The 24,152-nt window shown below is 37.6% G+C and overlaps 1 protein-coding gene across 2 annotated transcripts in view; it reads right to left on the bottom strand.

The window, feature by feature from the left end:
* The window catches only part of egfem1 (EGF-like and EMI domain containing 1), a 51,469-nt gene that overhangs the window by 12,202 nt on the left and 15,115 nt on the right, over positions 1 to 24,152 (bottom strand). For both annotated transcript variants that reach the window (XM_084126508.1, XM_084126509.1), the window contains 16 exons: positions 22,773 to 22,895; positions 18,771 to 18,893; positions 17,164 to 17,289; positions 16,940 to 17,062; positions 15,815 to 15,937; positions 15,446 to 15,583; positions 11,704 to 11,820; positions 11,365 to 11,487; positions 10,492 to 10,725; positions 10,265 to 10,396; positions 8,714 to 8,842; positions 7,686 to 7,814; positions 7,448 to 7,582; positions 7,231 to 7,365; positions 5,122 to 5,253; positions 3,401 to 3,529 (listed from right to left, as the gene is read on the bottom strand). In XM_084126508.1, coding sequence (XP_083982634.1) covers positions 3,401 to 3,529; positions 5,122 to 5,253; positions 7,231 to 7,365; positions 7,448 to 7,582; positions 7,686 to 7,814; positions 8,714 to 8,842; positions 10,265 to 10,396; positions 10,492 to 10,725; positions 11,365 to 11,487; positions 11,704 to 11,820; positions 15,446 to 15,583; positions 15,815 to 15,937; positions 16,940 to 17,062; positions 17,164 to 17,289; positions 18,771 to 18,893; positions 22,773 to 22,895 — 2,151 coding nt within the window. The remainder of the gene's footprint in view (positions 1 to 3,400; positions 3,530 to 5,121; positions 5,254 to 7,230; positions 7,366 to 7,447; positions 7,583 to 7,685; positions 7,815 to 8,713; positions 8,843 to 10,264; positions 10,397 to 10,491; positions 10,726 to 11,364; positions 11,488 to 11,703; positions 11,821 to 15,445; positions 15,584 to 15,814; positions 15,938 to 16,939; positions 17,063 to 17,163; positions 17,290 to 18,770; positions 18,894 to 22,772; positions 22,896 to 24,152) is intronic.

The raw sequence follows: 24,152 nt of genomic DNA, 5'->3' as shown, positions 1-24,152 counted from the left end.
GGGAGCCAACAGAGTGTCAGAATTCTGATTAGAATATAATTAGGTTACTGTTTTACTAGTATCCGCGTGGAATTATCCATCTTTCATCCCTTCATCCTGCTCATCTCTCTTTTTCATGTCTCATTACCTGCCGAATGCTCAGCGTGTGAACTGCCCCTCATCAGCATTGATTGCGTGATCTCATTCTCCACATGTGCGGCACATCCTCACCACAACAAAGTCAACGTGTGTGTGAGGAAGACAGACAGACGGACATTTCGAGGAAACCTGCTGAGCCCACAGGTTCACTGTCTGGGTACAGAAATATGCCTCCTGTGCAAATATTCTCTGAACTGCTATTTTTTCAGCAAAAGCTCAGGGTTTTCATCACACTTCATGCAAAACTCCCATAAAAAATGTAGTGCACCTGGCCAAAATGGTGCTTTAATGACGCAGTTTTCTTGGCCAGGGCTGCTTTTTTTATATATAAAATAAAGTAAAATAATGGTTTAGGTAATTTAGCTAATATAAAATGAAAATGTTTGATTCATGAATGCTAATTAACAAGAAAAAGCATTTGCAAACCATTTTATTTCTTTAATGTGACATATTTCTAAGTGAAACTGGATTTGTTTGTTTTTTTAGCCCTGGTTTTTCACCTCACACTTAATGCAAAACTCCCATAAGACATCAAATCTAGTGCACCTGGCTAAAATGGTGTCTAATGTTTTAATGAAGCAGTTTTCTTAGTTAATAAAATAAAATAAGGGCTTAGTTCATTTAGTTATTCTAAAACACAATATTTAACGAGACAAAAACTTTGTACAGACTCCACTCTACTGCCTTTCATTCACATACACACACACACACGAGCAAATGAAATCGCAATCTCTCTGTATGAACACAAGTGTAGACAGACATCCATACAACGACGGCGCATATGGCACGCAGACACGCGCGATCACAAGAGATCGGTCTAGTATTCAATCAGCCTGATAAGATCTTGTAAAGCGCGTGCGCGTGTAACGGCAGCGGATGGTTGTGATCGGACTGCAGCCGGTAAAATGAGTTTCACGGCTGAGGCCCTCAGAGATGGAGACCGATGATAGCACTTAAGAGCTCGCTAAAGACCCGCCACACGTGTGTGTGTGTGTGTGTGTGTGTGTGTGTGTGTGTGTGTGTGTGTGTGTGTGAGAGAGAGAGAGAGAGTCTGCTGTTATTCAGTCGGTTTGTATGATAAAGAAGCATGGAAGACATCTGAGCCTATGGAACATGAGTGGAACTGCTGGCTACATCCAGATGAACTACCGAGTTGAAAACGACGGACGGGTGGAATTGTGGGCCTATACGGAGACCTGATCTCTATAGTCAGGGCCTGATTTATTAAAGATGAAATCTGTGAATGTAAAAGTCCACTATAAACTAAAACAATCTGCTTTTAAGCATCTAAATCAATGGTGGTTGAGTTGATACAGATGGAGATGGAACGCTAATGGTCCTCTAAGACCTGGTTTTGCCCCGTCCAAATCACCTTCGTTGGCTTCAATTGATTTTAGACAGGTTTACTACTCTTTTCCCCTGCTGTGCGGAATCTAGATCCGTTCTGTCGGCCCTGGTTATCATATGAATGATAGTTTGCTGCACCCTCAACCACATCACATGGATACAAGAAGTTATTTTGGCTTACTTCCTTTCTCTACAAACTTTTTATGCTGTAGTGTTTTTGATTCACTAAAAGAATTGGCTTAGCAAAGTCATCATATTTTATGTTGTATATTTTTGATTCACTAAAAAGACCTGGTTCCAAAGATCAATTGGACCACACAAACTGATTGATTCACAAAGAAACAAAAGTTGAAAAGTGTTTGTGAATCAGACTACACTGATTGCCCTGTACGTTTCCAATTTGGTAAAAAAAAAAAGAACTGGTTGAAGAGAGTCATTTGTTTGTGAATCAGACTACACTGATTAAGCTGTATGTTTTTGATTCACTAAAAAAGAACTGGTTGAAAAGAGTCATTTGTTTGTGAATCAGACTACATTCGTTGTGCTGCCTGTTTTTGATCCATAAAAAGAAACTGATTTAAAAGTCATTTGTCCATGAATCATACTACACTGGTTGCACTAAATGTTTTTTATTCTCTAAAAAAGGATCGGCTCATAAGAGTCACTCATTCGTGAATCAGACTACACTAGCTGTGCCTTGTGTTTGGAAAAGTGTTATGTATTTGATTCCTGTTCGCTCATTGAAACACTCATCACACACAGTCGAGCAACACAGAAACACACAAACAACATTTGCATAATTTGTTATAATGGCATCAATGCACGGAGACTAAAAACATAAGAAGTTTAAAAAACATCTACAGGATGTTACTAGATGATCTGGTTAAAGACTCATTTGTCCATGAATCAGACTACACCGGTTGAGCTGTACTGTATATTTTTGATTCACTACAAATAGACCAACTCGTGTGTTCCTCAAATAGACTACACTGGTTGCACAATAGGTGTGTTATTTCTTTCAGTCCGCTAGGACAACTCAATAGTTGCCAATATTCTGCGGCACACAATCTTTTCTCTCACCACATGCAATCTAGGCTGAAAACTCTGCTGTAGATTCAGCTGTGCGGAGCTAAAAAAAAAAAAAAATACATGCAAGGAACCCGTTAAGGTATGAGCCAGATGCCTGTCCATGCATCTTGTATGCGTGTGTGTGTGTTTTACATGTGCAGATTTTTTTTTGTTTTTTTCGTTTTTAGTTAAGATAGGAGTCTAGCGTCTATGTTTGGCACTGTGTGTATGTCTGTGCATTGTGGTTTCCTCATAAAGTGCACCAGCTGCATGTGGCTGTCTCATTAAGCAGAGGATGCTGTCATGGATCCAGCAGGGTGTGTCTGTGTGTGTGTATGTTTGTGAGATGTTTTGTCAGTGGCTCAGATTAACCACTAGAAGGCAGATCCGACAGGCCATGGAGGACAAATCCTTCTTACATGCTTCTAGCTCTTATTAACTAGATATTTTTTAAACATATGATTTCAGTTTCCTGCATTGATGTCATTATGACACACCAAACTAACTAAACACAAAGTTGCCTGACTGCGTGTGATGAGTGAGTGTTTCAATGAGAAAACGGGAATCAAAAACATTCCGTTTTACACACACTCAAGATTGCATGATGGGTGGGTTGCCCTCCAAGACTGATTGAGACTTCCTGTTTCCCTGGTGAAGAAGAGGCCCCAGTGCATTAGGGGTATGAAAACACACTTTACGGTGGAGAAAGATAAATGGCCAGGAAAATACAAAATATATGCACTGATAAAAACGTTGTACTGACAACTCTGCTGGTTACATAAACGTGATATTTGTGGTATGTAAATGTAAATCTTTCTGAATTTGAATGCATTTGTTTGTTACTCACTCTTTTCACAGTGTGATCCCACCCAGCCGGCGGTACAGGTACAAGCTCCGCTGATGTGGTCACATTCGGCACCATTCTCACACTCACACACTCGGTTACACTCGGCTCCGTACTGGCCCTCAGGACACTCTGATGAACAAGGAGGAAATGCAGATTCAGGACACATGAACAGAATTTACTGTTTTGTGTTTCACAAAGTTCGCTGCTTCAGTCATTATTTCTAGATTATGGTGTAGAGTGATCAGAGGTACATTTGGCTTCAATGGCCAAAACATGTATTTGTTACCATTTGTAAACCAAATGTTACTGTTTTTTGGCCCTGGCACAAAATGACCAGCTAACATCATGTCACTAATCATATGATCAGCACATGGGAAAGTGTGAATGAGTACTAGTTAGGTAAAATCACTCTATCATTCTGATTGGATTATAAGAGCAGACTGATTTCTATAAAAGGAGGGAAGAAGTGCGTCACTGTGTTCTTGTGTTAGCATTGGTTACCTCCAACGAAAGACATGCAGCCACTATTGATTTGCATCAAAATGGCCGCACATGCAAGGAAATTGCTGCAAAGAATATTGCACCTGAAAGAACCATTTACCAGATCATCAAGTTCAACTGCAGTAAAGAAGGATTCAGGACGTCCCAGACTGTCCGGCAAGAGCCAGGACCGTCTCTTCCTGAAGAGTCAGATACAGAATCGTGTCACCGGAGCTGCTCGATATCGGCAGTGGGTGTGTGTGAATCTGCACAGTGAGGTCAAGACTTTTGGACAATGACCTGGTGTCAAGAAGCCACTTCTCTCCAAGAAAAACATCAAGGACAGACTGAAATTCTGCAGAAGTACAAGGACTTAAGAGTTTTCTCTGATGAAGCCCCCTTCCGACTGTTTGGGACATCTGGAAAATCTGGAAAATTGACATTTTGGATCCGTGGCCAGTCAACTCCCTGGATCTTAATGCCATAGAGAACCTGTGGTCAATCCTTAAAATGCGAACGGACAAGCAGAAGTCCACGAATTGTGATCAACTCTAAACACTAATAAGGGAAGGGTTTGGTTATGTGAAGCTGATATCCAGCATGCCAGAGTGAACTGCAGAGGTTTTGAAGAAGAAGAAGGGTCAACACTGTAAATATCGACTCTTTGCATATATTGAATATTTTTGAAAGCCTTTAAAACTCATGAAATGCTTATCACTGTTTTCCAGTATACCATAGAAATGTGAACAAATAATCTACAAATACTGAAGCAGCAAACTGTGCGAAACAAAATGTATTTCATTGCCAATACTTTTGGCCACGACTGTAGAAATGTCTTAGCTTCTCGCAGTCAGATCGAATGAGAAGTCAAAAAATCATGTTAAAAATATAGAAAACTGTATCTGTAATTACTTTCACAATGCACATAGAAGGTCAAATCAACTCCACTGCATTGTGGGATACAGTAATCTCACACACCGCATACTCGTTTACTTTAGCCTAATATTGTAGGCCCTGTGTATATGAAATACCTATTTGTTTCTGTGCACATTATGCATACCAAATACTACAGAACTAGTATGAGTAGTATATATAGTTTTATTATTTTGACACAAGGTGGCAGCATTTGCATCTTAATTAGCATCAGATTTAACATTTATACCTGAACTTTTACATGTTGTACCATTTAAATATGTAAATGCCAGAATAGAGAAGGAGAATGAAAAAGACAACAGACTTACTCTTGTCACACTGATCTCCAGTGTATCCAGCCTCACACACACAGCGCCCACTGCTGGCCTCACAGGTTACTGCGTTACTGCCACACTGGCACACATTGGCACAACCTACGCCCCAAAAACCTGCCTCGCACACTACAGAGTGAGGATGTTTGTTATTAATGTGAACAAATCAAAACATACATAATTGAGGTTTGAGAATGCAATTTGTAGGCTATATTTATTATTGTCCTGTTGAAAGTCATTTTTTATTTATTATTGTCATTAATACTATTACGGCTACTATTACGGTATTGCTAGCTTCACACTCTGACAAGATTGAGAGAGAGAAAGTAAAAACAGTAAAAAAAAGTTCAGTAAAAACAGCTTTGGTAGGCTAATAGACAAACAGAAGCACTTAGCATTACAGTTCAAACAGGGACAAGATTGTCTGTCGTCTCTATCCTGTCTGAATTCACTCGCTCTCTCTTTTTCTTGTCCTAGAAACTGTAAAGCGCTCTACCTCAACCTCACTTCAATTACCCAGAATCACCCCTGAGGATGGGATAAAAGGGCCTGTTTTAGCATTAAGACCAAGCTACGATCTGTTTTAGCCATTAAGAATAAAAAATTTATGTAGCTAAGTGATCAAGAAAGACTTATAACTAAAACAGACACTTCAAATATGTTATTAAAGCATGACGCTCTTTCCAAATTCATTCATTTCTCTCATCAGCGAACAGAGGGAAACCCCATTTATATCCACACACACAGTGTGTGTGTGTTAATATATCATTTTCATAACATAACGGAGATGTAAAGCATAAATCTAGCTGCATAAAACATTTATTCCGTGACTCACTCTTTAATACAAAGCTACTGAGGCTGAGCTGAACTGAATTGACGCACGGCACTATGAAATTACTGCCACTTACAGCTGTCAGTGTGTGTCTTCATGTGTTTAGTGCATCTGCTCCTTGGGATTTAAACAGGACATATTGACTGATGATTGATTGTTCACAGTTGATCTCTGATGCAGACTTATTGAGCTATTAAAATAACTGAGCCATTAAATAAGTTCTGTGCACCGACATCTGACAATCACTAGAGGGCGATGCAAAGCCATTATTGTCCCATTTGAAAAGTTAGCAGTCCCTTTCTGATTTACATAAAAAAGAGACATCTAAAATACACTCAGTAAATCTATTGAATTTCTGTTACTGTAAATGAATGCAAATTAGTTCATATTTAATTAGATAATGCCTTGTTTGCATATTTAAAACTGGTGAAGTATGGTCACATCCTTTTAGTTTATTTTTTTTTACCCTATTGACCTGGGGTCTTTAATTCAGTAAGTAGTTTCCATTATCATGTCTTAAAAAATATTTTGCATTTTAACTTTAATTATCAGATGAATTCATAACTTCAATAAAGTGATTCTAAAATTGCAACTGTTATTACTTTACGTTTATTGGGCGCGTAAGAGTATATGAGTTGTGGTATTTGTGGTATGCTATTTCAAACTCAGCTTAAACCACATTGCATTGTGGGATACAGTATTCTGTATGCTAAGGCATACAAAATACATTTTTAAACGAGTAGTTTACAATACATATACTTAGAACAGTAAAAGTTGTCAAAATACAGTCAAATGTGAAATATATTACAATAGTTTTCTATTTTAATATATTTTAAAGTGTGATGATAAAACTGGATTTTCAGCATCATTACTCCAGTCTTCAGTGTCACATGATCCTTCAGCAATTATTTTAATATGCTGATTTGCTGTTCAGGAAACATTTATTATTATCAACGTTGAAAACAGTTGTGCTGATTAAGATTTTTGAAATCATGAAATTTTTGAATTCAGGATTCTTTGATGCATATAAAGTTCAAAAGAGCATTTATTTGAAATAGAAATCTTCTGTAGCATTATAAATGTATTTACTGTTATTTTTTTTATCAATTTAGTGCATCCTTGCTAAACAAAAGTATTAATTTCATTCAAATAAACAAAATCTGACCCCAAACTTTTGAATGGTAGAGTACGAACTGTTATGAGTATACAGTAAGTAATACTGTAGGTCAGTATTCCCTTCTGAACACAGATCGGTGTATGACTGTGAGTCTCACCCAGCTGGCATTTCTCTCCATGGTATCCGGGTGGGCACATCTTCTGGCAATCTCCGGTTTTGGGGTCACACGGCTCCCCATCAGAGCAGTTACATCGCTCACGGCAGCCATCGCCAAAGAAACCGTCATCACATTCTATACGTGAACACGACATACTGAATATCTCCATGTACCTGTCTGACACAACTGTTTCTAAAGCTGTAGAAACATCACCTACCTGCCAGGCAGTGTTCGCCATGGTAGCCAGCTTTACAAATGCAGGTGCCTTTTAGGGGATCGCAAGAGAGAGAGTTTTCCTGCGAACATTCGCATTCCTCCGAGCAACCCGCACCATGGGTCCATTTGGGACATGCTAATGTGGAGAAATACTATTTTACTACACCTCAAAACAACTGAAAGGAGATAAGTAAACATTTTTGACTGTAACATACTATCCTAGCATAATAAATACTTACGCAGGTGGCAGAATTTGCCATATTTTCCGGGTGTGCAAAGGCAACCCCCGTACAGACGATGGCAGCGTCCATTATTGGGGCAGTTACACCTCCTCCGACAGAACCTCCCATAGTAACCCTGCGGACAACCTGATGACATCACACACGGTACATCAGTGAAATTCCACAACGCTCCTCTGGATTTCCACAAAGCACTATACATCACAAGAAATGTAAGAATTATCTGACCAGCTCTAATCAGAGAGGAAGCTGTTGATTCAAGCTGTTGATGGATGATGTGATGAAGACAGAAAAGGGCAAACGGAGAAGAAGAAAAGTTTAAGGAACTTAAACCCAATGGCTCCAGCTAGTCTGGGATCACGCTTGCCATTTATTTATACATTTATTCATTTAGCAGACACTTTTGTGACTTTTTTTTTTATCATACTGATAATAAAGGAGCCAACAAAGTGGATAAAAAGATTCTGGTATTATTGTATTCTTGTTTTAATATTTTTTATAGTCTCTTATGCTCAGAGAGGCTGCATTTATTTGATCAAAAATACAGTAAAACAGTAAAATTGAAATATTAATACAATTTAAAATAGCTGCTATACTAACAGCTGCACTGCTTTGTATTTTTGTGAAACCTGCAATTATTAATAAAAGGTTTTTTTGTGTGTTTTTTTAAGTTTCAGGACCCAAAGGAAATTCACTCTCATTTTTTTTTACCTAAAAACATTGCCTTTGAAAAAACAGTTTCTTTACTTCTAAAAATGACATATATTGTGTTGTAATTGGACTGAGACACTTGTAGACTATCAAACAAGCAGCAGCCCAGAAACTACTAGAAAAGAGGGAAAAAAGAAATATACCTCTTCTTATATTCCTCTCTTTTCAACACGAGTCAACATGTGTCGACAGAAAAAGTTAGGATTACAAATGTAAAAAGATATTTTTGAAATATGACACTGCAAGTAGAGAGGAAAGAGGAAACATCACAAGCCATGAGAATTGGAAGATGTTAAAAAAAAGCTTGTGTGCAGTACCGTTTTCACAGTGCAGACCTTGGACCCCTGGAGGACACAAGCACTTCCCCGTCACTGGGTCACAGCGACCCCCATTCTTACAAACACACAGACTGTTACACTGAACACCATATGTGCCCTCAGCACAAGCTAAAAGAAATACAGAGAGAGAGAGAGAATGCATAAGTAAATACATGTTTAGGGTTCTCAGAGGAACCGAGAGATATACAGCAGCCACCGTACTTTCTGTTGACTTTATAGGGTGGATTAAAAATGAGACGGTATGGAAAATTCAAATCGCGCTCCTGTGAATTTACAATGACGGGTTTGGAGATGCTCTAAGGACTGCGGCTCTCCAACATGCTGTCAATTTATGTGTTATAAATTAGTTGAGTTATAGTGTCTCTACAGGAAGTACTTTGCTTAGAGTCATTGAACTGCTCTGCTCAGTGGATTGATGGGATTTCTGTACAAGTAAGGGTGAGTACAGCAGGGAGCTTTACATCAGCTAGGTGGGGGAAGAAGAAGAACAGGAAAAATGGCACCTGTATCTCATTATATATTGAATTTAGGTCTTATACTCAGTCTAATATTCTGTCATGTAATCTATGAATGTGCTTATTTTGTAAACATACATTGCCCAGTCAAAAAAAGGTTGATGGTTGGATTTAAATAGGCAAATGCTATGATTGGATCATTATTGCCGTGAATATTATGTTTCTAGCAGGTTTTATGTTTTGCAACAGTTCTTCTAAGCCTAATTGATGGAGTGTGTAGCTTTTCATTTCTTAAACAACCATGTATGAAGACTCATCACGGCCATATTTCAGGAAGACAATGTCAAGATTCATCAGGCTCAAATTGTGAAAGAATGGGAGGGAGCATGAAGAATAATTTTCACACGTGAATCGACACCTCTGAGTCCAGACGTTAAATTCAGTGAAAGTCTTTGGGATGTGCTGGAGGAGACTTTACAGAGCGCTAGACTCTTGCATTGTCAATACAGGATCTTGACCAAAAATGTATGCACCTCTTGATGGAAATAAATGTTGTGATGTTATATTTAACGGCCTACTATATAATTTACTTTTGTCCAGATATTTACCTTGATTTCCAGTCTGGATGATTCAATGTTAGTTGGCGAAAGTCAGACCCAGTCTGCAGATTTTGGGCATTCAGAATTACGTCGAAAGATTTTTGCAGATTCCATCCAGTTGGAGGAGTCGATTACACTACGCATGTTTCTTCAGTTGAACACAAAAGAAGATATTTTGAAGAATGTTGGTAATCAGTCAGTTGATGGTGGCCATTGACTTTCATAGTATGGAGAAAAAAACACTATGGAAGTCAATGGCTACCATCTAATGTCTGTTTAGCAACATTCTTCAAAATATCTTCTTTTGTGTTCAACTGAAGAAAGAAACTCATACAGGTTTGGAACAACTTGAGGGTGAGTAAATGATGACAGAATTTTAAAAATATTGTTAACTATCACTTTAAATTGAAGCTGTATTTCTTTAATGCTTTAGTTCAGGTCAGAGATCAATGATAGTAGAGAATAAACACACTCACTGTCATTACAGGTGACCCCAGTCCAGCCGGGCGCACACACACAGCGATCCTTCTCTAACGCACACACTCCTCCATTAGCACAGTCCTCACAGCTCACACTGCAGTCGTCACCGAATGAGCCCTCCTCGCACACTGATACACAGAGTTCAAGATATAGTTATGTGTCCTTTCCTTTTTCTGTATGTTTATGTCACAGTTCTGATGTTACCGTTCCTAGTTTCTCTTACTAATCTTGCTGATGATGGTCAGTTCCTCTCTCTGTTCTCGGTTGTGCGGGTGTCCTGGGTAGTAAGTGTGTGTGTCGTCATCATACGGTCTGCTTAAAGCGGCGGTGTAATGCAGCAGTTGAGGGGGGCGACGGAACAGCAAGTCCGGCAAACGTAGGACCTCAGGCTCATCTTCACTGCCAACCACGTCTTCCTCTTCCTCCTCCTCCTCCTCCAATTCCCTCTCATACAGAGCTAAACGCGCAAAATGAGACAGAATGGAAGAGATGGAAAAGAAAAGAATAGAGACATATACAGAGAAATAGAAATTAGGTTATTATAGATAACTAAAACTAAAAACAACTTTAAAAACAATAGCAATAAAAAACAATAAAAAAAAATAACTTTTGTTACTTGAATAAAAATAAACTTTAACTTAAATAAAATAAAATATATAAAAAATAACCTTATGGAAATTATGTATTTTTAAAGGCAAAAAAAAAAACACACAACAATTTTTTTTAACTAATTCAAAATATTAATATTTATTTTATTATTGCCAAGGCAACATCCTTTATTTTCATTTAGTTTAGTACTTAATGTTCTAAAATAACTAAAACTAATACTGAAATAAAAATATATTAAAAAATTAATAATACATTCATTAAATAAAAAATAAATAAATAAAATAAAAAAGAAATAAAAATTAATTGAAAATAATAAAAACTATAATAGTACCTTAATGATACTATAAAAGCACTGATAGAGATTATATAACATTTCACCAACTCAAAACATGTCTTCTAGATGTCAATAATACTCTTATTTACAACATTTTGCATCACTTCCTGTGTATGAGGTCAGCACTAAACAGCCAATCAAACTTGTACTCACATGAGCATGATTTCTGGTCATAGTCCAGTCTGAAGCCCACCTGACAGAAACACTCATAAGAGCCCAGGGTGTTTACACAGTACTGAGAACATCCTGACGTCTCGGACACACACTCGTCTATGTCTGAAGAGAGACATTCATATTAAAACAGCCTTCATGTTAACAAAAATGTGTTCAAATCAACTTTAAATAGCCCATTTAGGAGGAAAACAGGGGAAAATAGATTAATGCGTAAGTCTATAAAGTTAAAGATGTAGTTCAGCATCAATTTAAAGCTCAATCTGTGATTAAGAGAAGGTCAAATGAGGAAGACATGATACTAAGCACACACACACATACCATCACATGTGCAGCCGTTGGGTGTGTATCCAGGTCTACAGCCACACTCATAGCCTCCTGGGTAATTTTTACAGAAGTGACTACAGCACGCCTCCCCGTTTTCACACTCATCGGTGTCTGTAGACGACAAACACAAATTCAGAAACATTTTCAATTACTGACATGAGAAAAAAAAATCCACAATGTAACATTAACACAAAAAAGCAAAGTGTATACTGTGTATATATATATATATATATATATATATATATATATATATATATATATACACGCACACACAATTATACTATATAAACACAAACTTTTATGTTAGAATTGTTTAATTGGAATTCATTAATTTAAATCCATAAAATTATTGTAATTCAGATGTATCTTTTTCATTAGGATTGTTATTAGATTTGTCTGTCATTATACAGTTATTCAACTAAATTGCTAAATTGCATTTCAGTTTTTCAACAAAATTGTTTTAAATGACAACGACCCGAAACACACAGCCAGGGGTGCGTTTCCCGAAAGCATCGTTGGCCAACTATGGTCGCAAGTTCATCGCAATGTCCATTGAACTCTATTGGTAACGAGGGAACTTGCGACCATAGTTGGCTAACGATGCTTTCGGACAAAAACGCACCCCAGGGCAACTAAGGAGTGGCTCTGTAAGAAGCATCTTGGCTGGCTCTGTGCTGGGGTTTGCTCTGGAACCTATGGAGTTGGTTGTGGAGGAAAAGATGTTGAAGAAACTATTTAACATCATGGACAACACATCACATCCGCTGCACAACTTGGTGGTTGGGCAGAAGAGTGTTTTCAGCTGGAGACTACGGCAACTCTGCTGTAGCAAGGACCGGTACAGAAAGTCATTCCTACCCACTGCAATAACAATATATAACAGATCTTCTCTGGGTAGATAAGAGATTATGGACATTAATGACAGAATAGAGAATAACACATGAATATATGGTATATGACATTTTAAACTGCACATCTTGTGTAACTATTTTATTTATTTATTATTATTCTTGAGGATTTTTATACAGTATAGGTCAATGTATGTTATATGTAATATGTCTGGTATGTATTGTAATTTTGCTGCTGTGACATCACAATTTCCCCTTGGGGATTATTAAAGTCTTCTATCTCAAGGTCCTGGCGTGGCCTAGCCAGTCTCCAGACCTGAACCCAATAGAAAATCTTTGGAGGGAGCTGAAAGTCCGTATTGCCCAGCGACAGCCCCGAAACCTGAAGGATCTGGAGAAGGTCTGTATGGAGGAGTGGGCCAAAATCCCTCCTGCAGTGTGTGCAAACCTGGTCAAGAACTACAGGAAACGTTTGATCTCTGTAATTGCAAACAAAGGTTTCTGTACCAAATATTAAGTTCTGGATTTCTGATGTATCAAATACTTATGTCATGCAATAAAATGCAAATTAATTACTTAAAAATCATACAATGTGATTTTCTGGATTTTTGTTTTAGATTCCGTCACTCACAGTTGAAGAGTACCTATGATAAAAATTACAGACTTCTACATGCTTTGTAAGCTGCAAAATCGGCAGTGTATCAAATACTTGTTCTTCCCACTGTATTTACAGAGAATTATTTAAATTAATTTAATTAAAAAAGTGTATTTTATTTAACAAAGATGCAATGAATTTATCAAAAATATCAAGTACATGTATATTCCTACAAATTTCTATTTCAAATAAATGCATTTCTTTTGAACTTTCTATTCAACAAAAAATCCTGATAATAATGTATAATATATAATAATATATATATACAGTGAGGAAAATAAGTATTTGAACACCCTGCTATTTTGCAAGATCTCCCACTTAGAAATCATGGAGGGGTCTGAAATTGTCATCGTAGGTGCATGTCCACTGTGAGAGACATAATCTAAAAAAAAAAATCCAGAAATCACAATGTATGATTTTTTAACTATTTATTTGTATGATACAGCTGCAAATAAGTATTTGAACACCTGAGAAAATCCATGTTAATATTTGGTACAGTAGCCTTTGTTTGCAATTACAGAGGTCAAACGTTTCCTTTGGTTTTCACCAGGTTTGCACACACTGCAGGAGGGATTTTGGCCCACTCCTCCACACAGATCTTCTCTAGATCAGTCAGGTTTCTGGGCTGTCGCTGAGAAACACGGAGTTTGAGCTCCCTCCAAAGATTCTCTATTGGGTTTAGGTCTGGAGACTGGCTAGGCCATGCCAGAACCTTGATATGCTTCTTACAGAGCCACTCCTTGGTTATCCTGGCTGTGTGCTTCGGGTCATTGTCATGCTGGAAGACCCAGCCTCGACCCATCTTCAATGCTCTAACTGAGGGAAGGAGGTTGTTCCCCAAAATCTCGCAATACATGGCCCCGGTCATCCTCTCCTTAATACAGTGCAGTCGCCCTGTCCCATGTGCAGAAAAACACCCCCAAAGCATGATGCTACCACCCCCATGCTTCACAGTAGGGATGGTGTTCTTGGGATGGTACTCATCATTCTTCTTCCTCCAAACACGTTTAGTGGAATTATGACCAAAAAGTTCTATTTTGGTCTCATCTGACCACATGACTTTCTCCCATGACTCCTCTGGATCATCCAAATGGTCATTGGCAAACTTAAGACGGGCCTTGACATGTGCTGGTTTAAGCAGGGGAACCTTCCGTGCCATGCATGATTTCAAACCATGACGTCTTAGTGTATTACCAACAGTAACCTTGGAAACGGTGGTCCCAGCTCTTTTCAGGTCATTGACCAGCTCCTCCCATGTAGTTCTGGGCTGATTTCTCACCTTTCTTAGGATCATTGAGACCCCACAAGGTGAGATCTTGCATGGAGCCCCAGTCCGAGGGAGATTGACAGTCATGTTTAGCTTCTTCCATTTTCTAATGATTGCTCCAACAGTGGACCTTTTTTCACCAAGCTGCTTGGCAATTTCCCCGTAGCCCTTTCCAGCCTTGTGGAGGAGGATTTTGTCTCTAGTGTCTTTGGACAGCTCTTTGGTCTTGGCCATGTTAGTAGTTGGATTCTTACTGATTGTATGGGGTGGACAGGTGTCTTTATGCAGCTAACGACCTGAAACAGGTGCATCTAATTTAGGATAATAAATGGAGTGGAGGTGGACATTTTAAAGGCAGACTAACAGGTCTTTGAGGGTCAGAATTCTAGCTGATAGACAGGTGTTCAAATACTTATTTGCAGCTGTATCATACAAATAAATAGTTAAAAAATCATATATTGTGATTTCTGGATTTTTTTTTTTAGATTATGTCTCTCACAGTGGACATGCACCTACGATGACAATTTCAGACCCCTCCATGATTTCCAAGTGGGAGAACTTGCAAAATAGCAGGGTGTTCAAATACTTATTTTCCACACTGTATATATATATATATATATATATATATAATGTATCACAGTTTCCACCTAAATATTAAGCAGCACAACCGTTTTCAACATTGACAATAATAACAAATGTTTCTAGAGCATCAAATCATCATATTAGAATGATTTCTGAAGGATCATGTGACACTGAAGACTGGAGTAATGATGCTGAAAATAAAGCTTTGACATCACAGGAATTTTAATTTGTAATATTTCACAATATCACTGTTTTACTTCTTTCAAAAACATTTACCGTATGGTAGTGTATATATATGGTAGAGTAATTAATAATATAAAAACAACTACATTTTACATAGTGAAGGATTTGCTAGAAAACCATCAAGCGGGGCACATACTGTACCTATACACGTCTTGAGGTCCTCAGCGAGCTGGTAACCTTGGTTACAGGAGCACAGGGGCCCGCTGGTGGTGTGCTCACAGTGATGAGAGCAGCCACCGTTGTTTTTCTCACAGCCGTTCACAATCTCCATCTCTATACCTGCAGAATGCGTCACTCCACATAAGGGTTTCTACAAGGTTTTCTAATCACTGATTGGCGCATATCAAATACATTGACCAATCACAGACTGTTTGGCTCCAGTAAACTAATTCCACATGTCAGTGAACTACTGAGATAATCTGATAATAGTTTTCCAAAGTGTTTTAGGCTTCCACCGAACATTATTTAAAAAAACTCACAGAGCATGTGTTAATGTGTATGTGTACTCACGATAGCACTGTTTCCCATCAGCACCCAGCTCGAATCCCGGATTACACACACAACGGAATGATCCCGGCACATTAGCACAGCCGTGAGCACATTTAGCCTGACCAGACACACATTCATCAATGTCTGGGAGAGGAAACGATTGGGCAATTAGGAAATATGCCAGTGTAAAACTCACCACTAGTTTGTGTGTGTGTGTGTGTGTGTGTGTGTGTGTGTGTAAGCGTGGCAATGTATGTTTGTGCACAGCAGGGGTGAGAGTCTCTTCATGGGGTCTGCTGCAGTCTCATAAAGTCTGGACATAAAAAATGAGGTCCAGACAAACATGTGTACCCATGATTTTATACTGGCCTGCACACATAGTAACTAACAGCAGGCTCGTTACACCAGTAGTGTGTGTGTTTGTGTGTGTGTTTGTGTGTGTGTGTGTGTGTGTGTGTGTGTGTGTGTGTGTGTGTGTGTGTGTGTGTGTGTGTGTGTGTGAGAGCAGGACATAGACAAGAGTTCAGTTTTATGGCACAGCTGAAGAGAGATTTGCTGTGGCTTATGGCCAATAGAATTGCACTGAGAGAGAATAAATAAATAAATAAAATAAAAAATATATAAAATAAAATAAAATAATACAAATAATAAAATAAATAACAAAATAAAAAAATTAAATATAATAAAATTATAAATAAAATGACAAAATAAAATAAATAATAAAAATAAAATAATATAATATAATAAATAAATAATATGACAAAATAAAATGACATAACATAAAATAAATCTGTCTGTCTGTAAGGCCTAAAGACTTTGTCAAGTCTTTAAAAAAAATTTTTTTTAACATTCAAGCAAACGAACCATCAAAGTTTGTCTTCACAAGCTTTCCTTTCTTCATATTAAAATTACACTTATTTTATTTCATTTTAATTCTACTTCCATAGCACATACATTTCTGGGAAAGAAATACACAATATTTTAAAATAAAAAATAAAATACAAATGTCTGTAATTGGCTATGGATTATTCTATTGGTAGTAATTAAAAATGAGACAAAACAGTGTCTAAGGTGGCACAAGATAAGCATTATTTATCTGTAAAAAAAAAAAAGAACATATGTGGGTACATGTCTGTGTACACAAACCTTCACATTTCCTAAAGTCGGCTTCCTGTTTGTATCCTGGTCTGCAGCTGCACTGCACCTGTGCGTTCACATTACTGCAGATATGAGAACATCCACCATTATGTTCCTTACAGGGATCCTTCACTGAGAGAATAACACAGTACACACACACACAGACAAGTGTTCACATAACCATCACAATATTACTACAGTAAGTCAAAGATGGCGTATGCATGTGAACTCACATTCACAGTGTTTTCCGTCTCTTTTGAGCTGGTAGTTGCTGCGACATTCACACTTGTACTGGTCGTTTCCCAAATCGACACACCTGTGTTCACAGCCGCCATTCTTTACGGAGCAAGAGTTGACCACTGGAAAAGAGCCACAAACAAACAACAACTCAGTGCTTTCTTAACGCTCCTTTGCTAACGCTCTTACAACAATTCGGTTACTATTCGGTTCGGTCAACCCAGACATTTGACTGCCAGATAGATTGTAATGGCAAACTCAGATTTTCTCTTTGTACAGGAAGGAAAACTTTCATTGTAAATGGAAAACATTTCTGAATCAAATCCAGTTTGGAGTTTGTGTATATGTTAAGAGCTTTGAAAGGTTCTCATTCCCTTTATCTTGCTCTCTGAATGATGATGTTTCCATGTCGTGTCTGAGCTGGCAGATTTATGGAGCCTTAGGGGACAGGTCATCAGCGCTGTTGTCTCGCTGTGATGACATCGCCAGGCCTGTCACAGAGTGATGACACATCCAGACTCCAGTAAAACAAGATAAAGGCTGTTTCAGGTTAATGAGATGAGCAGAACCAGAGCTCAACCTGCTGTGTTTACGTTGTTTGTTGAGCTAGCAGAAATAATGGGAGTTTTAGGCAGCCTGCTTTTGCTCTCCTTCCAAGAATGCATTGCTATAGGTGATTCACAGATACTACTCAAGATAGAGAGATACTACTCATGACACATGTGTGTTTGTGAGCATGTAAGCGATTTTTAAAGGTCCCGTTCTTCGTGATCCCATGTTTCAAACTTTAGTTAGTGTGTAATGTTGCTGTTAGAGCATAAATAATATCTGTAAAATTATAAAGCTCAAAGTTCAATGCCAAGCGAGATATTTTATTTAACAGAAGTCGCCTACATCGAACGGCCCGTTTGGACTACATCCCTCTACTTCCTTCTTTAATGACGTCACTAGAACCGTTTTTTGACTAACCTCCACCCACAGAAATGCTCCCTCAACTCTACCGAAATACGTTTATGTACTTGCGCACTTCTTATAACTTACTGTGTTTACTCAGCTCTTACGGTGATTTTCTGAAGTAAAACTGACGCTTCATCTTTTGTGTGATGTACAATAAACTTTATTAAACTCATCAGTATATGTTTGATCATCAGACAGCAGACTTGTAGGCTATTAATAAATAATGGATACATACAAGCAGATGACAAATACGTTATAATAACCGTAATTAAACTACTAAACTATACCTGTTCCATCTCTATACAGCACTCTGACTCTGTAGGCATTATTGTCCGACTCGAAATGAACACCGTTACTGAGAGTTTCTGATATTATCATCATTCCGTGAGATGAAATTGTCCTGAGAGACTGAGCACAAGCTCGTGAAGCTCCGCCCCCTGGGTTGTCCAGCTTATTTGCATTTAAAGGGCACACACTAAAACAGCGCGTTTTTCTGTGCCCCAGAAAATGACAATTTAAACATGCTGTAAAAAATGATCTGTTGGGTATTTTGAGCTGAAACTTCACATACACACTCTGGGGACATCAGAGACTTATTTTACATCTTGTGAAAAGGGGCATAATACGGGACCTTTAAAGATCTTACCTATGCATGTGCGAGCATCGGCGTGCATGCGGAAACCCTCTCTGCATTCGCAGTGGTATGAACCCAGTGTGTTCACACACGTCTGCTGGCAACCACCGTTCAGCTCCTCACACTCATCTTCATCTGTGGGGACAACATGCATGAACACACAACAAATAAGACACTGTCTGCCTTCGCTTGAATTTAATAAGTGAAAATTCGGCTTTCTTTCAATCAATCAATTATTTATTTATTTATTTATTTAAAGAGGGCTATTATGTTTTTTTTACATTTTTAAATTTCTTTAGGTGTAATGTTGCTGTTTGAGCATGAAAAAGGTCAAAAAAGTTAAAAAGCACAAAGTCTATCCAAAGGGAGCTATTCTCTGTATCAGCAAACGCTGTTTCTGACCTCACTAAAATGTTCCTGCCTAATTCGTGCGCAAAATAAAGGAAGCGTGGTCTAGCTGAGTTGCGTTAGAAGTGTGTTTTCGCCATGTCCAAGAGACGCTGTTTTTTTCCACCTGCATCTAATGCAGTTATGGTAAGGGGCGTGATATTTCTGAAACCTGCTCGAAGCGGTTAACCAATCACAACACACTGAGTGAGATGACCAGTCAGAGCACACTTCGCTTTTCGGAAGGAGTGGCTTCCTAGAGACTGGAACTAAATAGACCGTTACTGACAGACTGAAAAGAGGGGTGCTGCAACAATGTCAAATATCTAAAAAAATAAATAAATAAAAAATAAATAAAATAAGGTGTTTTTTGAACATTCAAGAGTGAACACCTATTTTACAGTTGTGGTCAGAATTATTGGCACCCCTGATAAATATGATGGCTGTAAAAAATAAATCTGCATTATTTATCCCTTTGATCTTTCATTCAAAAAATGTGGGGGGAAAATCACATTATGAAATCAACGTTTTTCTCCAAAACACATTATTGGCTCCCTGCAACCTTCTATAAGATAACAGCTGAGTTTTCTTCTATAATGCCATCACAACTGTAGTAGACCCCAAAAACAAAATCAAGACTTTGTAAAAGGGCATTTGTCTCTAAATTCATTCATTCGTTCATTCATTCACTTAATGTCTAAATATGGCTGTGGGTCAAAATGCAACAGCATTGGAGATCGTTCCTGATAGGGGCTGTGAACAGCAAAAAAAAAAAAATCCAAGTGGTAAAATCACTGGTAAATACAAAATAATAATTCATATATTATTTTATAAATAATTTAATCAATGATTTTCTGCTAGTAAGCATGGTACTTCAGATATCAAATACATGTCCGAAAAACATGACAATAGAGGTACTTTTTGGAAATATTACTTTTTCGCTCTGTTCTGTATGAAACATTATCATGTTCAGTGCATAAGAGATTTGCCATAAATAATAATAGTAAAACTGTCACTATGAGGAATGTGCTTATATACATGAGATTAATGGTGACCAGCCTTTTTTCATGCCATACAATTCTTTAATGCTTTAACAGATGTTTGCTTTTAAAACCGTACTTAAAAGAAGCCTTAGGTAATGTCTGAGGAGAAAAGCGTCTGGAGTTATGGATAAGTCTGTAATGAACAAAAGTTAATTCATCTTATACATCTGAAATCTTTTAAAACACAGGTTTCCTATCATAAATTCACACTGTCAGAAGAACAGAACAGAAATGAGCTGTCAGATCTCACTCTTGTTTTTAAGTTTTTGTATTGAAAATATAACTTTGTTCAAATGAAAATTAACAATGACAACTTTAAAATGTCAAACTTTTGAATTCTCAGAGAAATTTGCGATGTTCTAGAATGAGACAGCTGCTGTCTGATACTTGATCATTCATTCCTAAGTAATTAGGTACAGTATATACTGTAACATCTGCTGAACACATTCACATGTGTGTGCATATAATGTCCAAATTCGTTCTGCTTTGTCAAAGAACTCTGTCCAAGATCAACACAAGTTACTTCACTGAAATGATATATTGTTGGGAGCCATTGCAAATGTTCAAAAATACATGATATTGTATCTATTTGAGAGGTCATTTACAATTTCCTCAGTGTTGGGTTTTGTCAGACTCTTGTCATGGGATGAATTCCTACAGATTCCTACATGTATGCAGTCAACGAACTATGGGTCAAGTGCTGTACTGCCTGCCCCATGACTGGATTATTGAATGTGGTTCATTAGCAATAATTAAACCTTCTGACTCTAATGAATTCAATTACAGCCATCTGACTATTTCCCAAAAATCGAAAGCAGCCATTACAGAGTCAGAAGATTACAAGACATGAAGATTATCAGATTTCAATTACTAAATACCACTGTGAATTTACATTACTAGATAGTGGATATAGTTGAAATCATTAAAAAAAAAACATCTTTCAAACAAACTTCCACATTTTTTTCTTCAATATTTGCCCATGCAATTAACATAATCAAATTATTAACAGCACTAATTTAACCAGCCTGCATTTTCTATAGTATTTCTTCATCAGAATGACCTAATAACAGAACTGCTGCAACTCTGTGTTCTGTTCTCTCTTTTTCTAGCTAGGCATCTTTACACAGCTGATTTAAGGCTGCTCTGTGCCTGTGTAAAGACGTAATGCTGGAAAAAAAGCAAGACTAAATGAAAAGCAAGACTAAAGGATGCCTGCTTTGACCCACCTTAGTCCCTAGTATAAAATTAATCTATTGAAATTGCTGTGTAAATGAATTTATGCCACCTCAGAGCAGCATTAAACTAAAGACACCTAATAGCCACTTTAGAAGTGTAAATGTGGCATCTCTTATACACCTGTTTCCTCACCTGTAGCCTTTCAGTCCAGCAGGACCTGAGACAGCAGGCCGGATCATCATTCCCACACTTACACACTAACAGCTGAGATGGACACAGATGTAGAACCGTCTCTCTCAGCACATTCAGGCACTATTGCCCACACAAAGCCCATTACACATCATCTTTATTCTGTGTATTTCACGGTTGATTATTTGGCAAATTTCGGCGCAGGCTTTGCAAACAGACTTTTACAATATGGATCTGCCAGCAACGCCACAAACATGTAGGAAGCCATGTTTATTCTAATGCCTGATCTGTGATCAGTGATTTCTGATGTAATTATTCAAGTTCAGACAGATTATCTCTCAAAATATCGTTCAATACTGTTTATGCATCAGTAAATCAAGCCAGTGACTAAACAATCAACTTCATGTCGTTTCTCTTAGTAGGATGAAAATAATCTTACTTAAACTGTGATTAAATTATATAAAGAAAGTGATCAAAGACGAAAGTGATCAAAGACGAAAGTGATCAAAAGTGATCCCTTTCCAATTGCCCAAGCTGTCAATCAAACAGCACGAGTTTATCTGGACACTTGCCAAAACTCGTTGAAATCAATCATCACAAAATCATGACGCTGTTACAATGTACAGTACAATGAAGCTCTTACTGTATTTATATTGTGTTTGCATTGTTATTTGGTGAAAGCCAGAGGTGTAATTTCATACGCGATCAACAGACTGTCTGTCATCTGCTCAATGCTCATCACTGCAACCTTTCATGTGATGGGAATAGATCATTATGATAGTGTAACAATACTTTTTTTAAATTATAACAATACTTTTCACCATTCGTTAATCTCGATAGCTGTAATAGTAAAAACGTAGTAAAAGTTTTAGAGAGAGTTCCACATGTAATACTAGCTATTTCATATGCAAACATGTCAGCCAATCACAGCAGTTACACTGAAGTCTCACAGCAGACACGCCCCTTAAAACAGAGCGTTCAAATAAGAGGCTAAAATCAGGCTTGGAAAAATGCCTTTTATTTATAAATCATGACAATTTTTGATGTTAAAATCATACTAACATTGTAAGGGCACCATTATAAAATAATAAAATAATCCAGTCTATGACCCCTGTGGGCTCCTTTCTCGAATGTTTGTTTTAAGCGGGTCACTCTGATTATAGAGAGGTTAATTGTCCTCAGAAACATAATATAAACTCGGATGTGAGTGTGTGCTTACCTTGGCAGGATTTCCCATCATCTCTGAGTTTACTACCATCAGGACACCTGCAGTAATAACTGCCAATAGTATTACAGCACGTGCCTTCACACCCGCCATTCTCGACCGCACACTCGTTTATATCTGAAAAGACAAGAAAGAAAGAAAGAAAGAAAGAAAGAAAGAAAGAAAAACCCTGAGCATCCATATAGACTATTACAATCTTTATATTGTGTTTTGGAAACATTAAATCATTAATATGCTAATAAAAAAAAGACAAAATCAAATTTTATAGCCCAATTACATTTTGAGTTTTGGTCATTTTTTCCCATCTATCAAGTACTTTAGATGATTTTGATTTAAATGTCACCCATTTTTTTATTTCTCTTGTTATTTGATGCCCATTTCCTCCTAATATTTCACTTTAAATCCATCTGGAAAATCTGTCTTTCTTTATCCATCTACTTCCTCTTTATATTTTGATTAGTTCCCTCTCTCCAGCATGCTGGTTAGATCTCTGAAAGACTTTCTCTAAAAATGTTTCCCGTCTCATGCCTTTTGCAGTCATTTTAGCATAATTGTGAAAAAATGTCATCACACAGACATAAACAGACAAACCACACAAACAAACCCACTTATATAAACCCCACACAACCAAACACACACCATGCAGCGCTCAGACTTAGGTAATAGGTACAAGCTGGTCCAAACAGCTGAAAGCAAAAATGTTTCACATTAAGTTCAAAGAAACTTTTCTTAAAAATCAATCAGTAAATACAATTATTTGATAGTGTGTTTTTCTGTGAAGCCTCAGAAACCAAGGATGGGTCGCCATAGCGAAGGTTCAGGCCACACCCACGCTTAGTTTCTAAGGCAACACAGCATCACCAGATGAACTTCACATCTGACTATAATTTGAACATCAACTATCTAATATTATAAAAATCTGTATTTTGAATGTTATCAAATGAGAACATGTATATATTTTCACTCATCTCCATCTGTTTTCTACTTTCTGTTTTCTTCTCCCTCACAACCTTTGACTCTACGACACGGCACTGACCTTAAGCAAACATCCCATAATAATACAGAGTGCTGACAACATCTTTCCTGTGGAAAGACAAGGACAGATTTACAGATGTTCTGAGAAGTTAGGCGTTCTAACTGTGGTGCTGTTCACTCGCTTATACAGGTTTGCAGAGAAAGATGCCAGAATTTTCTTTCTTGGGTGAACTATGCCTTTAAGTGATTTCACAAAACTAGTTTGCTGTGGCTAAAATGTGTGTCTTGATAAGGACTGACATGCACACACACAAATACATCTGAGAATAAACATCCACTCCGCCATCTGTTTAGCTTGTTTAGGCCCCTGTTTTCCACGTTTCACACCTGGTGATCGTT

This window comes from Abramis brama, assembly GCF_963993115.1.
Source record: "Abramis brama genome assembly, chromosome: 10".
Taxonomy (NCBI): domain Eukaryota; kingdom Metazoa; phylum Chordata; class Actinopteri; order Cypriniformes; family Leuciscidae; genus Abramis; species Abramis brama.
This window is presented reverse-complemented; position numbering and strand designations above follow the sequence as displayed.